This window comes from Coregonus clupeaformis, chromosome 24 (assembly GCF_020615455.1).
Source record: "Coregonus clupeaformis isolate EN_2021a chromosome 24, ASM2061545v1, whole genome shotgun sequence".
Classification (NCBI taxonomy): domain Eukaryota; kingdom Metazoa; phylum Chordata; class Actinopteri; order Salmoniformes; family Salmonidae; genus Coregonus; species Coregonus clupeaformis.
The window spans coordinates 48,847,116-48,864,267 of record NC_059215.1 but is presented as its reverse complement, the minus strand read 5'-3'; the positions used below and the strand labels follow the sequence as shown (position 1 = coordinate 48,864,267).

The following is a 17,152-nucleotide window of genomic DNA, read 5'->3' as shown; positions in this document are numbered from 1 at the left end:
CTCCCTCACGACGCCAGGACAGCGGAGTCACTCACCACCTTCCGGAGACATTTGAAACCCCACCTCTTTAAGGAACACCTGGGATAGGATAAAGTAATCCTTCTACCCCCCCAAAAAAAAGTATAATTGTAAAGTGGTTATCCCACTGGCTATAGGGTGAATGCACCAATTTGTAGTCGCTCTGGATAAGAGCGTCTGCTAAATGACGTAAATGTGCCCTTGAGCAAGGCACTTAACCCTAATTGCTCCTGTAAGTCGCTCTGGATAAGAGCGTCTGCTAAATGACTAAAATGTAAATGTAAATGTAGAATGAAGCATCGTATTGGGCATACATCTTAGAATGAAGCATCGTATTGGGCATACATCTTAGAATGAAGCATTCTATTGGGCATACATCTTAGAATGAAGCATTCTATTGGGCATACATCTTAGAATGAAGCATTCTATTGAGAATACATCTTAGAATGAAGCATTCTATTGGGCATACATCTTAGAATGAAGCATTGTATTGGGCATACATCTTAGAATTAAGCATCGTATTGGGCATACATCTTAGAATGAAGCATCGTATTGGGCATACATCTTAGAATGAAGCATCGTATTGGGCATACATTGTAAGTAGTATGCTGTACTGTGGATATTGGATGTTGCAGTCAGTGCAGAAGGCCTTATAGCACTATGCAGCCCTGAGGGCTGAGGCAGGCTGGATGTGGCACCAGGAGCTCAGCTCTGCCCAGAAGCTATAAATACGACCACAGAGGACTAGCTAGAACACTTCTGGAAGAACGCACTTCAATTATTCATAGACACTTCAGCTGTGGGCTGCATTAGTGTCTGAGCAGAGAACACAGAGAAGTGGTCCTGTACATAAAGGCTACAGAATGTGAATTGAGTTGCCTGTTTAGCTTTGTGTGTTGTGTGTTGGCTAAGAAAGCCATATGTTTGTGTAACCAGCTAGACTACGCCACCCTTTGGTTGACGGAAGCTCTGAAATGCTATGGGTTTCCCAAACATAGACATATCAAATGAACAAAATAAATACACCAGAATACAAAAATAGATGTTTGTAGGTTGAGCAATGACAAAGGTTTCTGACAAAGACCTAAGGATTGTTCTACCTCTCTCTGTCTCCTCTCTGTCTCCTCTCTGTCTCCTCTCTGTCTCCCCTCTGTCTCCTCTCTGTCTCCTCTCCGTCTCCTCTCTGTCTCCTCTCCGTCTCCTCTCCGTCTCCTCTCCGTCTCCTCTCCGTCTCCTCTCTGTCTCCTCTCTGTCTCCCCTCTGTCTCCTCTCCGTCTCCTCTCCGTCTCCTCTCCTCTCCGTCTCCTCTCCGTCTCCTCTCCGTCTCTTCTCAGTCTCCTCTCCGTCTCCTCTCCCTGTCTCCTCTCTGTCTCCTCTCCGTCTCCTCTCTGTCTCCTCTCTGTCTCCTCTCTGTCTCCTCTCCGTCTCCTCTCCGTCTCCTCTCTGTCTCCTCTCTGTCTCCTCTCTGTCTCTCCTTTAGGTGTGTGGCTTCGTGGGCCTTTAGTACAAGCCAGTGACAGCTCTACCTCTCTCTGTCTCCTCTCTGTCTGTCTCACTAGGTGTGTGGTTTCGTGGGCCTGTACTACAACGTGATCATCGGCTGGAGTATCTTCTACTTCTTCCAGTCATTCCAGTACCCACTGCCCTGGGCAGAGTGCCCCATCAGGGTGGTCAACGGGAGCCAAGCCAGTGAGTACAAAACACAAATACTCTCAGAACGTACAGACAGCTAATACTAACATGCTAACGTAATGCTAATGTGAGGTGAGTGGATGAGCAAAAGGCTAACATGAGGTTCCCTGCCTCCTGCCTCTTGACTGGCTGTGTGCTGCAGCTGCCTGCCGTCACTCTTTGACAGCTGCTGAATACACACAGAGACTGGGTCATACGTTCTGACATGATGCTGCATCAGAGCTGCTCTCTCAGATCAGTTAAGGACTATCCCACACAGTTCAGCTCAGCTCAGCAGATATATGGCAGATAGACAGACAGATAGATAGACAGACAGATAGACAGCAAATAGACAGACAGACAGACAGATAGACAGCAATCTTAGACTTCACTCTATTTCACAGCTATTTCTATTTCTCACTTCACATTTCTCAAACCTTCTCCTCCCCCTCTCCCCTCCCCTCTCTCCTCTCTCCTCCCCCTCTCTCCTCTCTCCTCCCCCTCTCTCCCCTCTCTCCTCCCCCTCTCTCACCTCTCTCCTCCCCCTCTCTCACCTCTCTCCTCCCCCTCTCCCCTTCTCCTCCTCCTCCCTCTTTCCCCTCTCCTCCCCCTTTCCCCTCTCCTCCCCCTTTCCCCTCTCCTCCCCTTCTCTCGCCTCTCCCTCCCCTCTCCCCTCTCTCCTCCCCCTCTCACCTTCTCCTCCTCCCCCTCTCCCCTCTCTCCTCCCCTTCTCTCTCCTCCCCCCTCCCCTCTCTCCTCCCTCTCACCTCCCCCTCTCCCCTTCTCCTCCTCCCCCTCTCCCCTCTCCTCCCCTTCTCTCTCCTCCCCCTCTCCCCTCTCTCCTCCCCTTCTCTCTCCTCCCCCTCTCCTCCTCTCTCCTCCCCCTCTCCTCCTCTAGTAATTGAACCAGAGTGTGAAAAGTCTTCTGCCACTACCTACTTCTGGTACAGGCAGACCCTGAACATCACCAGCACCATCGAGGACAGCGGAGGCCTGAACTGGAGGATGACCCTGTCCCTGTTCGCCGCCTGGCTCATCGTCTGTCTGGCAGTGATCAAGGGCATCCAGTCATCTGGGAAGGTAACAGGCAGGGACGTATATATACATACAGTACATATGGGCTCCCGAGTGGCGCAGCGGTCTAAGGCACTGCATCTCAGTGCTTGAGGCGTCACTACAGACCCCCTGGTTCGATTCCAGGCTGTATCACAACCGGCCGTGATTGGGAGTCCCATAGGGCGGCGCACAATTGGTCCAGCGTAGTCCGGGTTTGGCCGGTGTAGGCCGTCATTGTAAATAAGAATTTGTTCTTAACTGACTTGCCTAGTTAAATAAAGGTTAAACAAATGTACAGTGCCTTCGGAAAGTATTCAGACCCCTTGACCTTTTCCACATTGTTACGTTACAGCGTTATTCTAAAATTGATTAAATAAATAAAAATCCTCAACAATCTACACACAATACCCCATAATGACAAAGAGAAAACATGTTTTTAGAAAAAATTGAAATACCTTATTTGCATAAGTATTCAGACCCTTTGCTATAAGACTCGAAATTGAGCTCAGGTGCATCCTGTTTCCATTGATCATACTTGAGATGTTTCTACAACTTGATTGGAGTCCACCTGTGGTAAATTCAGTTGATTGGACATGATTTGGAAAGGCACACACCTGTCTATGTAAGGTCCCACGGTTCAAAAGCCATGAGGTCGAAGGAATTGTCCTTAGAGCTCCGAGACAGGATTGTGTCGAGGCACAGATCTGGGGAAGGGTAACAAAACATTTCTGCAGCATTGAAGGTCCCCAAGAACACAGTGGCCTCCATCAGTTTGGAACCACAAAGACTCTTCCTAGAGCTGGCCGCCTTCCTGAGCAATCTGGGGAGAAGGGCCTTGGTCAGGGAGGTGACCAAGAACTCAATGGTCACTCTGACAGAGCTCTAGAGTTCCTCTGTGGAGATGGGAGAACCTTCCAAAAGGACAACCATCTCTGCAGCACTCCACCAATCAGGCCTTTATGGTAGAGTGGCCAGATGGAAGCCACCCCTCAGTAAAAGGCACATGACAGCCACTTGGAGTTTGCCAAAAAAGCCACCTAAAAGCTCTCAGACAACTCTCCCGAGTGGCGCAGTGGCCTAAGGCACTGCATCGCAGTGCTAGCTGTGCCACTAGAGATCCTGGTTCGAATCCAGGCTCTGTCGTAGCCGGCCGCGACCGGGAGACCCATTGGGCGGCGCATAATTGGCCCTGCGTCGTCCAGGGTAGGGGAGGGAATGGCCGGCAGGGATGTAGCTCAGTTGGTAGAGCATGGCGTTTGCAATGCCAGGGTTGTGGGTTCAATTCCCACGGGGGGCCAGTATGAAAAATAAAATAATGTATGCACTCACTAACTGTAAGTCGCTCTGGATAAGAGCGTCTGCTAAATGACTAAAATATAAATGTAAATAAGATTCTCTGGTCTGATGATTGAACTCTTTGGCCTGAATGCCAAGCGTCACATCTGAAGGAAACCTGGCACCATCCCTACGGTGTAGCATGGTGGTGGCAGCATCATGCTGTGGGGATGTTTTTCAGCGGCAGGGACTGGGAGACTAGTCAGGATTGAGGCAAAGATGAACGGAGGAAAGTACAGAGAGATCCTTGATGAAAACCTGCTCCAGAGCGCTTAGGACCTCAGACTGGGGCAAAGGTTTACCTTCCAACAGGACAATGACCCTAAGCACACAGCCAAGACAACGCAGCAGTGGCTTCGGGACAAGTCTCTGAATGTCCTTGAGTGGCCCATCCAGAGCCCGGACCTGAACCCGATCGAACATCTCTGGAGAGACCTGAAAATAGCTGTGCAGCAACACTCCCCATCCAACCTGACAGAGCTTGAGCGGATCTGCAGAGAAGAATGGGAGAAACTTCCCAAATACAGGTGTGCCAAGCTTGTAGCGTCATACTCAAGGCTGTAATTGCTGCCAAAGGTGCTTCAACAAAGTACTGAGTAAAGGGTCTGAATACTTATGTAAATGTAATATTTCGGTTTTGATTTTTAATACATTTGCAAACATTTTTAAAAACCTGTTTTTGCTTTGTCATTATGGGGTATTGTGTGTAGATTGATGAGGTAACCTAACAAAATGTGGAAAAAGTCACGGGGTCTGAATACTTTCCGAAGGCACTGCATATATACACTATCTGAAGGTATATATGGCTCTGGAAAGGTACAGGGGCATTGTCTTCCAACAGCTCCTGTATGTTGTTGTAACGTGATTATGTGGTAAGACAGTGGGGGAGGGGTTACTTGAGAAAGAAACACTGGTATTGTTGAAATTGTTCTTGAAGGCGGCTCAAGAGATCCATTCAGTTGTTTGTGGAGTGTTATAGAATACTTGTGTGCTGGAGTTTCTACTGTTTCAAATCCAGATATTTCCCTATAGACTTTCTATAACTACCACACTGTATGAATACAGTGGGGAAAACAATTATTTAGTCAGCCACCAATTGTGCAAGTTATCCCACTTAAAAAGATGAGAGAGGCCTGTAATTTTCATCATAGGTACACGTCAACTATGACAGACAAAATGAGAAAAAAAAATCCAGAAAATCACATTGTAGGATTTTTAATGAATTTATTTGCAAATTATGGTGGAAAGTAAGTATTTGGTCACCTACAAACAAGCAAGATTTCTGGCTCTCACAGACCTGTAACTTCTTCTTTAAGAGGCTCCTCTGTCCTCCACTCGTTACCTGTATTAATGGCACCTATTTGAACTTGTTATCAGTATAAAAGACACCTGTCCACAACCTCAAACAGTCACACTCCAAACTCCACTATGGCCAAGACCAAAGAGCTGTCAAAGGACACCAGAAACAAAATTGTAGACCTGCACCAGGCTGGGAAGACTGAATCTGCAATAGGTAAGCAGCTTGGTTTGAAGAAATCAACTGTGGGAGCAATTATTAGGAAATGGAAGACATACAAGACCACTGATAATCTCCCTCGATCTGGGGCTCCACGCAAGATCTCACCCTGTGGGGGTCAAAATGATCACAAGAACGGTGAGCAAAAATCCCAGAACCACACGGGGGGACCTAGTGAATGACCTGCAGACAGCTGGGACCAAAGTAACAAAGCCTACCATCAGTAACACACTACGCTGCCAGGGACTCAAATCCTGCAGTAAAAGACGTGTCCCCCTGCTTAAGCCAGTACATGTCCAGGCCCGTCTGAAGTTTGCTAGAGTGCATTTGGATGATCCAGAAGAGGATTGGGAGAATGTCAGATGAAACCAAAATAGAACTTTTTGGTAAAAACTCAACTCGTCGTGTTTGGAGGACAAAGAATGCTGAGTTGCATCCAAAGAACACCATACCTACTGTGAAGCATGGGGGTGGAAACATCATGCTTTGGGGCTGTTTTTCTGCAAAGGGACCAGGACGACTGATCCGTAAAGGAAAGAATGAATGGGGCCATGTATCATGAGATTTTGAGTGAAAACCTCCTTCCATCAGCAAGGGCATTGAAGATGAAACGTGGCTGGGTCTTTCAGCATGACAATGATCCCAAACACACCACCCGGGCAACGAAGGAGTGGCTTCGTAAGAAGCATTTCAAGGTCCTGGAGTGGCCTAGACAGTCTCCAGATCTCAACCCCATAGAAAATCTTTGGCGGGAGTTGAAAGTCCGTATTGCCCAGCGACAGCCCCAAAACATCACTGCTCTAGAGGAGATCTGCATGGAGGAATGGGCCAAAATACCAGCAACAGTGTGTGAAAACCTTGTGAAGACTTACAGAAAACGTTTGACCTGTGTCATTACCAACAAAGGGTATATAACAAAGTATTGAGAAACTTTTGTTATTGACCAAATACTTATTTTCCACCATAATTTGTAAATAAATTCATTACAAATCCTACAATGTGATTTTCGGGATTTTTTTTCCTCATTTTCTCTGTCATAGTTGACGTGTACCTATGATGAAAATTACAGGCCTCTCTCATATTTTTAAGTGGGAGAACTTGCACAATTGGTGGCTGACTAAATACTTTTTTTCCCCACTGTATATGTCCTCTCATCTGTGTACGTATATTGATTTTCATGAAGAGTTTTATACTGGCTGAATTGTGACATAACTTATGATGAGAAAGGCTAAAGTGCTAAAGCATATCACGATTCAATACTATTTTTGTATTTTCTTATGTTATGGGGAAAGAAGCATGCAAAATTGATGAGGTTAGTCTTAAGAGGCCACTAGGCTCAGTGTGGTTAGATAATACACTATATATACAAAAGTATGTGGACACCCCTTCAAATTAGTGGATTTGGCTATTTCATGCCAGACCCGTTGCTGACAGGTGTATAGAATCGAGCACACAGCCATGCAATCTCCATAGACAAACATTGGCAGTACAATGGCCTCACTGAGGAGCTCAGTGACTTTCAACGTGGCACCGTCATAGGATGCCACCTTTCCAACAAGTCAGTTCGTCAAATTTCTGCCCTGCTAGAGCTGCCCCGGTCAACTGTAAGTGCTGTTATTGTGAAGTGGAAACGTCTAGGAGCAACAACGCCTCAGCCGTGAAGTGGTAGGCCACACAAGCTCACAGAACGGGACCGCCAAGTGCTGTCCTCGGTTGCAACACACACTACAGAGTTCCAAACTACGTCTGGAAGCAACGTCAGCACAAGAACTGTTAGTCGGGAGCTTCATGAAATGGGTTTCCATGGCCGAGCAGCCGCACACAAGCCTAAGATCACCATGCACAATGCCGCGTCGGCTGGAGTGGTGTAAAGCTCGCTGCCATTGGACTCTGGAGCAGTGGAAACGCGTTCTCTGGAGTGATGAATCACGCTTCACAATCTGGCAGTCCGACAGAGGAATCTGGGTTTAGCGGATGCCAGGAGAACGCTATCTGTCCCAATGCATAGTGCCAACTGTAAAGTTCGGTGGAAAAGGAATAATGGTCTGGGGCTGTTTTTCATGGTTCCGGCTAGGCCCCTTAGTTCCAGTGAAGGGAAATCTTAACGCTACAGCATACAATGACATTCTAAACTATTCTGTGCTTCCAACTTTGTGGAAACAGTTTGGGGAAGGCCTTTCCAGTTTAAGAATGTCAATGCCCCTGTGCACAAAGCGAGGTCCGTACAGAAATAGTTTGTTGAGATTGGTGTGGAAGAACTTTACTGGCCTGCACAGAGCCCTGACCTCAACCCCATCAAACACCTTTGGGATGAATTGGAACGCAGACTGCGAGCCAGGCTTAATCGCCCAACATCAGTGCCCGACCTCACTAATACTCGTGGCTGAATGGAAGCAAGTCCCCGCAGCAATGTTCCAACATCTAGTGGAAAGCCTTCCCAGAAGAGCAGCAAAGGGGGGACCAACTCCATATTAATGCCCATGATTTTGGAATTAGATGTTCGATGAGCAGGTGTCCACATACTTTTGGTAATGTAGTGCATGTTGGCTGGCTCACAACTCTGCATCCCAAATGGCACCCTATTCCCTATATAGTGCACTATATTCAGAATAACAATGTGCTTTCATCTCAGTCCAAACAATGAGTCATGATCACAACACAACATCCAACCCACATTGTGGAATAGGGAAATTCATAAGATACATTGCCAAGATCTGACACACTCTTTCTGCGTTCCAAATGGCACCCTATTCCCTACTTTTTTTTCCAGTGGCCCTGGTCAAAAGCAGTGCACTATACAGGGAATATGTTGACATTTTGAAAGCACTCTTTAAAACATGGGACTCTGTAATAATCCCATTATGGTAGCAAGGCCGAAGACATTCACAGAAATGCTTGAGGAAGAGACTCTCTCTCTCTCTCTCTCTCTCTCTCTCTCTCTCTCTCTCTCTCTCTCTCTCTCTCTCTCTCTCTCTCTCTCTCTCTCTCTCTCTCTCTCTCAACCTCAAGGATTCCTCTCTACATCAGGGAACACTACACAGATCTACACAACCACAACAAGTACATACTCTGGGCTCTGTGTGCGTGTATATACAGTGTGTGCGTGAATATACAGTGTGTGCATGTATGCCCATGTCTGTCTTAGCGTCTTCTACACTGTGAGACTACGGCAGTGTGGTAGTGTCCATGGTAACAGCTTGATGTGTGTGTCGCCCTCTGTCTGTCGCCCCCCTCAGGTCATATTCTTCATGATAACAGTTTGTGTGTGTTTGTGTGTGTGTGTGCGCGCCTGCGTGCACGTGTGTGTGTGTGTGCATTTGTGCATGTGTGTCTGTGTGTGTGTGTGTTTTCTCTCCCCTCAGGTGATGTACTTCAGCTCTCTCTTCCCCTACGTGGTGTTGATCTGTTTCCTCGTCAGAGGCCTGATGCTCAAAGGATCTGTTGACGGCATCGCTCACATGTTCACCCCAAAGGTACACACACACACACACACACTCCAAACGGTACACACATACACACACACCCCAAAAGGTACGCACCACACCATCCTTCATCTGTGGCTCTGAGAATTACAGCCCCAAAGGTTCATATATTCATTATAAAAGATAACACACACGCTAACCTCAGTCTGACATGCTAACCTCAGTCTGGCACGCTAACCTCAGTCTGACACGCTAACCTCAGTCTGACTCGCTAACCTCAGTCTGACACGCTAACCTCAGTCTGACACGCTAACCTCAGTCTGACATGCTAACCTCAGTCTGACACGCTAACCTCAGTCTGACTCGCTAACCTCAGTCTGACACGCTAACCTCAGTCTGACTCGCTAACCTCAGTCTGACACGCTAACCTCAGTCTGACACGCTAACCTCAGTCTGACACGCTAACCTCAGTCTGACACGCTAACCTCAGTCTGACACGCTAACCTCAGTCTGACACGCTAACCTCAGTCTGACACGCTAACCTCAGTCTGACACGCTAACCTCAGTCTGCACGCTAACCTCAGTCTGCACGCTAACCTCAGTCTGACACGCAACCTCAGTCTGCACGCTAACCTCAGTCTGCACGCTAACCTCAGTGTGACACGTTAACCTCAGTCTGACATGCTAACCTCCTGAGTGGCGCAGTGGTCTAAGGCACTGCATCGCAGTGCTAACTGTGCCACTAGAGATCCTGGTTCGAATCCAGCCTCTGTCGCAGCCGGCCGCGACCGGGAGACTCATGGGCGGCGCACAATTGGCCCAGCGTCGTCCAGGGTAGGGGAGGCAATGGCCGGCAGGGATGTAGCTCAGTTGATAGAGCATGGCATTTGCAACGCCAGGGTTGTGGGTTCGATTCCCACGGGGGGCCAGTATAAAAATATATATATATGTATTCACTAACTGTAAGTCGCTCTGGATAAGAGCGTCTGCTAAATGACTAAAATGTAAATGTAAAATGTAACGTCAGTCTGCACGTTGTGTACCCAAAGGTACGACACAGCCATCCAACGTCCAACACTATCTCTGACTCCATCTCAAACACAGGGCTATGGCTCTCATCACACACTCAGACTAGAGAGCATTGTTACAGAGCTCACATCCTGAGAGGAGAGAAATGTTTCCTGATATGGCAGTGTCTGTTTGTCTGTCTGAACTGGATTCTATGTAGGGGTAGGAAACTCTAGTCGCAGTGCAGTGTTTGTCCTGCAGTATTTTCTCCTCATCCTTGATTTATAATGTGGATTAGGGGATATGCTTTATATAAAGGACACTCAACCATCATTAATTAATGGATTCAGAGCCTCAGTACTGTACCAGATCCTTAATTTACTGTGAGTCGTTAGTATTCACTTTAAGACTGAAAATGTGAAAGTGTGGTTGTTGTCGCCCTCTAAAGGCTGACTGAGGTACTCACGCTTAGTAATGTATTTTTCCTCTGAAGGTATACATTTGACAGAAATGTCAAATTAGAGCGTGATTGTGTGTGGAGCATTAAGTTGTTGACCTTTGCCCCTGACCTCTAACCTCAAACAGGCGGCAGGTAGCCTAGTGGTTAGAGCGTTGGGCCAGTAACCGAAAGGTTGCTGGTTTGAATACATCTGTCGATGTGCCCTTGAGCAAGTCACTTAACCCTAATTTGCTCCAGGGGTGCTGTACTGCTATGGCTGACCCTGTAAAACAACACATTTCTGGTGTATGTGACAATAAAACCTATTTTATTTTTTACCTCTAACGCCAGTTGGAGAAGATGCTGGAGCCCCAGGTTTGGAGGGAGGCAGCCACCCAGGTGTTCTTCGCCCTGGGGTTAGGGTTCGGAGGGGTCATAGCCTTCTCCAGCTACAACAAGCGGGACAACAACTGCCACTTTGACGCAGCGCTGGTCTCCATCATCAACTTCATCACCTCCATCCTGGCTACGCTGGTGGTGTTCGCCGTGCTGGGGTTCAAGGCCAACATCATGAACGAGAAATGTGTTGTGGAGTGAGTATATTTAGCCTGGTCCCAGATCGGTTTGTGCTGTCTTCTGGTCCCAGATCTGTTTGTGCTGTCTTCTGGAGTAAATCTGCTTTGTAATCCTGATTTAATATTATGTGTCGTTGGAGTAAATCTGCTGTCCACTCAGTCGTTCCTCTTGGCTTACGTTTGAATCATTATGGGACAGTTTATGTCTGTTTTGCAGTGCATACTAATTCAAAAAAGCTTAGGCCAGGATTCAATCCAACGCAGGACTAATGACCTGGGCACAGCAATACACTTTTAGACACAATCTACCAGACATTGGCTGAGATGGTGATCTCTGTAAACACTACAGTAAATGACAGTGCACAGGTCGTTAATCTGTTTTTGTTTGAATTCGGATCTCACTCTTGTCAACAGATAACTCAACCAAACTCAAATAGTTTAATCAAACTCAAATAGCTTAACCAATCGCATATTGTCATTGTAAAAAATAGATGAGCTCTTCTTCAGTACTAACCCTAACCCTACCCTCCTCTCTTCTCTCCTCCTGTCTACAGGAGTGCAGAGAAGATCCTAGGTTACCTGAACTCAGGTGTGTTGAGTCCTGAGCTGATCCCTCCCCACATCAACTTCTCTCACCTGTCAGCTGTGGACTATCAGGAGATGTATGGAGTGATCAAGACTGTCAGGGAGGACAGCTTCGATCAGCTAGGACTGGACCCCTGTGTACTGGAGGACGAACTCAACAAGGTATGTTGGCCTGGACCCCTGTATCCTGGAGGACGAACTCAACAAGGTATGTTGGCCTGGACCCCTGTATCCTGGAGGACGAACTCAACAAGGTATGTTGGCCTGGACCCCTGTATCCTGGAGGACGAACTCAACAAGGTATGTTGGCCTGGACCCCTGTATCCTGGAGGACGAACTCAACAAGGTATTTTGGCCTGGACCCCTGTATCCTAGGACGAACTCAACAAGGTATGTTGGCCTGGACCCCTGTACTGGAGGACGAACTCAACAAGGTATTTTGGCCTGGACCCTGTATCCTGGAGGACGAACTCAACAAGGTATGTTGGCCTGGACCCTGTATCCTGGAGGACGAACTCAACAAGGTATGTTGGCCTGGACCACTGTATCCTGGAGGACGAACTCAACAAGGTATGTTGGCCTGGACCCCTGTATCCTGGAGGACGAACTCAACAAGGTATGTTGGCCTGGACCCCTGTATCCTGGAGGACGAACTCAACAAGGTATTTTGGCCTGGACCCCTGTATCCTGGAGGACGAACTCAACAAGGTATTTTGGCCTGGACCACTGTATCCTGGAGGACGAACTCAACAAGGTATGTTGGCCTGGACCCCTGTATCCTGGAGGACGAACTCAACAAGGTATGTTGGCCTGGACCACTGTATCCTGAGCCTAGCATGAAAGTGCATCCTTGTCGCTGTGTGGACTAATATAGTCAAAATGTTTGCCTTGGGGTAAGTTGATCCAATAGCCATGGGGTAAGTTGATCCAATAGCCTTGGGGTAAGTTGATCCAATAGCCATGGGGTAAGTTGATCCAATAGCCATGGGGTAAGTTGATCCAATAGCCTTGGGGTAAGTTGATCCAATAGCCATGGGGTAAGTTGAGCCAATAGCCATGGGGTAAGTTGATCCAATAGCCATGGGGTAAGTTGATCCAATAGCCATGGGGTAAGTTGATCCAATAGCCATGGGGTAAATTGATCCAATAGCCATGGGGTAAGTTGATCCAATAGCCATGGGGTAAATTGATCCAATAGCCTTGGGGTAAGTTGAGCCAATGGTTGAGCCAATGGCAAGTTGAGCAAATGGAAATGTTTTCTTCCTAGGCGTAATGCAAGGCATTATCTCTGGGATAATATGGTAACAACAGGGCCTGGCCGATGTTAAAAGTGTTTTTTTAAAAGTACACAGTGTTTGTTAGGCGTTAAGCCTGTGTAAAAAATGCTTTAAAAAAAAAAAAGTGATTGTGATTGTGTTGAATTGTGTTTGGTAAATTGAGATAGACGTGGTTTTAAAAAGGTAGTGGTAATATTTCAGGGCTTATCTTACCCTGTCCCGCGGCTCAGCTTACCCCATACCCGGGGTAAATTGTGCCAAGAGACCACTTTTTTGGGGCAAGCTATGTTTTAAAACTGTAATGTTTACATGAATTCTGATTATTTCCAGGGATAAACAACATCCTGAAATATATGTAGATATCTTTGTTAGAAAGAATACCCCTTGACGGAGTGATGCTGAATGTAAAAAAATGGCTCAACTTACCCCACTCTCCCCTACATAAAACATCTCTCTTGGTTTTTCTTTCTCTCTCTCTCTCTCTCCAGTCAGTGCAGGGTACAGGCCTGGCCTTCATTGCCTTCACTGAGGCCATGACCCACTTCCCTGCCTCTCCGTTCTGGTCCGTCATGTTCTTCTTCATGCTGATTAACCTGGGGCTGGGGTCCATGATCGGCACCATGACAGGGATCACCACACCTGTACTGGACGCCTTCCCCAAGATACGCAAGGAATTCCTCTGTGGTGAGGCTTCTGTTGATTGGTTGGTTGGTTGATTGGTCGATAGATTGATTCTTCATCAGTCATTAGTCAAAGGTCTGTTGGCATCAGCCAATGGCTGTTGAAAGACACAACTTGTTGAACGCCTTACTTTGCATTAGAGATGTAGTCACATAATCAGCCTGACATCTTTCCTCTCGACTCTTCAAGTTTCATTTGTTTTATTAGTCCTGTGTACAAGCTACGCATGGTATACACCGTCCAACCAAATGCTTCCTGGCAGGTTCCTTCTGGACAATGCAACAACAATAAGAAATAATGAAAGATAAGAATAGGAACATAAAGTAAATGTCTCAGTAGAACAGAATAAACATGTGTGATAAGATTCCGAGAGTCAGTGCAGGTGGTTAGTCCAGTTAAAGTGTTCAGCAGTCTGATGGCTTGTAGATAGAAACTGTCTCTGGCAGTGGAGGCTGCTGAGGGGAGGACGGCTCATAATAATGACTGGAATGGAGCGAATGGAATGGCATCGAACCATGTGTTTGATGTGTTTGATTCCATTCCACCTATTCAGTCGTTACCACGAGCCTGTCTCCCCCAACAACATCCTGTGGTCTCTGGATGGGTGGAAGCACGGTCCCAGTGATGGAGCGCCTTTCGGTCGTGGACGGAGCAATTCCCGTACCAGGCCGTGTTGCAACCGGTCAGGACGCTCTCGATGGTGCAGCGGTGGTATTGGGGAGGACCTGGGGCGGCAATGACGAATTTCTTCAGCCTCTTTAGGAAGTAGAGACGCTGTTGTGCCCTCTTGACAAGAGTGGTGGTGTTGGTCCATGTCAAGTCCTCGGTGATGTGGACGCCAAGGAACTTAAAACTGCTGACTCTCTCTACTGCAGTCCCATTGATGTGGATAGGGGCATGTTCCCTCCTCTACTTCCTGAAGTCAACAATCAACTCCTTTGTTTTGATGACGTTGAGGGAGAGGTTGTTGTCATGACACCACAATGCCAGTTCACTTACCTCCTCCCTATTGGCTGACTCGTCATTGTTGGTTATCAGGCCTACAACCGTGGTGTCATCAGCAAACTTGATGATGCAGTTGGTGTCGTGCGAAGCAACACAGACGTGGGTGAACAGTGAGTACAGCAAAGGGCTGAGGACACACCCCTGGGGGGGGGCCCTGTTTTAAGAGCCAGTGTGGAGGAGGTTTTGTTGCCAATCCTCACATCCTGTGGTATGCCCATCAGGAAATCCAGGATCCAGTTCCAGAGGGTGGTGTCCAGACCCAGGGGCTCTGAGCTTAGTGTCGAGCTTGGAGGGAACAATAGTGTTGAATGCTGAACTGTAGTAAAATGAACAGCATTCTCAAATAGGTGTTCCTCTTGTTTAAATGTGTTAGGGCTGTCTGAATAGCCATGATGGATCTGATGAAACGTGGATCTTCCTCTCTCAGTGGGCCTTCTTTTGTGTTCTGTATGTATGATTATTAATGTTTCCTCCTCCTCCTATCCTCTTCTCAGTTGGTTGTTGCATTGTGGCGTTCTTCTGCGGCCTGCTGTTCGTCCAGCGCTCCGGGAACTACTTTGTGACCATGTTTGACGACTACTCCGCCGGCCTGCCTCTCACTGTGGTGGTCATACTGGAGAATATATCTGTGGCCTGGATCTACGGCACCAAGAGGTACTGGTTACATAACGTGACACGGGCCACTTAAATATTACTTTACAGCAGTGCCACAGAGAAATGGCTTTGTAGATTTGTATCATGGTGAATGTGCTCAGAACTCATGTGTAATCTCTCTCTCTCTCTCTCTCTCTCTCTCTCTCTCTCTCTCTCTCTCTCTCTCTCTCTCTCTCTCTCTCTCTCTCTCAGGTTCATGCAGGACCTAGAGGACATGTTGGGTTTCAGACCCTACTCTTTCTATTTCTATATGTGGAAGTACGTGTCTCCTGCCTGTCTCACCGTGCTCATCGTGGCCACTGTGATAGAGATGGCCGTCAGTCCAGCAGGGTACAACGCCTGGGTAGAGGAACTGGTCAGTGAATCATCTCTCTCATGGTAGCTTCTCTGTCTCGCTCTCTTTTTCTCTCTCTTTCTCACTCCTTCGATCTGCTTTGTATTCAGATGTGCATTTGCTTGCCCCATTTGCTTGCCCTCATGCTACCACTAGAGTGAAAGCACCGCCAGCATTCAAAAGTGACCAAAACATCAGCCAGGAAGCATAGGAACTGAGAAGTGGTCTGTGGTCACCACCTGCAAAACCAGTCCTTTATTGGGGGTGTCTTGCTAATTGCCTATAATTTCCACCTGTTGTCTATTCCATTTGCACAACAGCATGTGACATTTATTGTCAATCAGTGTTGCTTCCTAAGTGGACAGTTTGATTTCTCAGAAGTGTGATTGACTTGGAGTTACATTGTGTTGTTTAAGTGTTCCCTTAATTTTTTTGAGCAGTGTATGTTTTAATTATTTAATAAATTCACTCACTCTCTCCTCTCTCCTCCCTCTTCTTCCTCCTCCCTCTCCTCTCTCCTTCCTCTCGTCTTCCCCCTCCGCTAGGCGTCGGAGAAGTTCCTCTCCTACCCTCCGTGGGCTCTGGGCGTGGCCTACTCCCTCATCATCGCCGCCATGCTTCCTCTCCCCTGTGTCTTCATCGCCCGCCACTTCAACCTGCTCTCTGACGGCTCCAACAAGCTGTCCGTCTCCTACCGTAAAGGCATGACCAAGGACCTCTCTGGCCTGGAGGAGGAGAACGAGTCCCGCTTCATCCTCAGTAAAGGCACCCCCAGCCCCAACCCTTCGCCCATGCCCTCTCACCGCCCCTACCTGGGGCCCGGCGGAGCCCAGGAGATGACCAACACGGCTGGATATGGTACCGGGACACCGACCAAGACGGGTTATCAGAATATTAATTCACCAGAGTCCGTACTATGATCGATCTGACTGATTGAAGCACAAGACACCCTATCTATCAAACACAACTCAGCACAACCCCTCCAGAGAGAGAGAAAGAGAGAAAGAGCACTGCCGGGGGATGTTTTAGCACAACCTAACCCCTTCCACTCCATTCCTCCACTCCCCCCCTCTACTGTTCACCTAGCTGTAAAGCACAGCCCCCCCCCCTACTGTTCACCTAGATGTAAAGCACAGCCCCCCCCCTCTACTGTTCACCTAGATGTAAAGCACAGCCCCCCCTCTCTCTACTGTTCACCTAGCTGTAAAGCACAGCCCCCCCCTCTACTGTTCACCTAGCTGTAAAGCACAGCCCCCCCCTACTGTTCACCTAGCTGTAAAGCACAGCCCCCCCTACTGTTCACCTAGCTGTAAAGCACAGCCCCCCTACTGTTCACCTAGATGTAAAGCACAGCCCCCCTCTACTGTTCACCTAGATGTAAAGCACAGCCCCCTCTCTCTACTGTTCACCTAGCTGTAAAGCACAGCCCCCCCCTACTGTTCACCTAGCTGTAAAGCACAGCCCCCCTACTGTTCACCTAGATGTAAAGCACAGCCCCCCTACTGTTCACCTAGCTGTAAAGCACAGCCCCCCCTACTGTTCACCTAGCTGTAAAGCACAGCCCCCCTACTGTTCA

The 17,152-nt window shown here is 47.8% G+C and overlaps 1 protein-coding gene across 1 annotated transcript in view; it reads left to right on the top strand.

Annotated features, from left to right (window-relative positions):
* LOC121537712 (sodium-dependent neutral amino acid transporter SLC6A17) overlaps positions 1 to 16,827 on the top strand; it is a 50,892-nt gene extending 34,065 nt beyond the window's left edge. The window contains exons 4-12 of the mRNA XM_041845314.2: positions 1,578 to 1,707; positions 2,588 to 2,769; positions 8,959 to 9,069; positions 10,817 to 11,058; positions 11,595 to 11,787; positions 13,391 to 13,586; positions 15,083 to 15,242; positions 15,435 to 15,597; positions 16,122 to 16,827. Of these exons, the coding sequence (XP_041701248.1) occupies positions 1,578 to 1,707; positions 2,588 to 2,769; positions 8,959 to 9,069; positions 10,817 to 11,058; positions 11,595 to 11,787; positions 13,391 to 13,586; positions 15,083 to 15,242; positions 15,435 to 15,597; positions 16,122 to 16,496 (1,752 nt within the window). The 3' untranslated portion in view covers positions 16,497 to 16,827. The remainder of the gene's footprint in view (positions 1 to 1,577; positions 1,708 to 2,587; positions 2,770 to 8,958; positions 9,070 to 10,816; positions 11,059 to 11,594; positions 11,788 to 13,390; positions 13,587 to 15,082; positions 15,243 to 15,434; positions 15,598 to 16,121) is intronic.
* Positions 16,828 to 17,152: the final 325 nt, after the last annotated feature.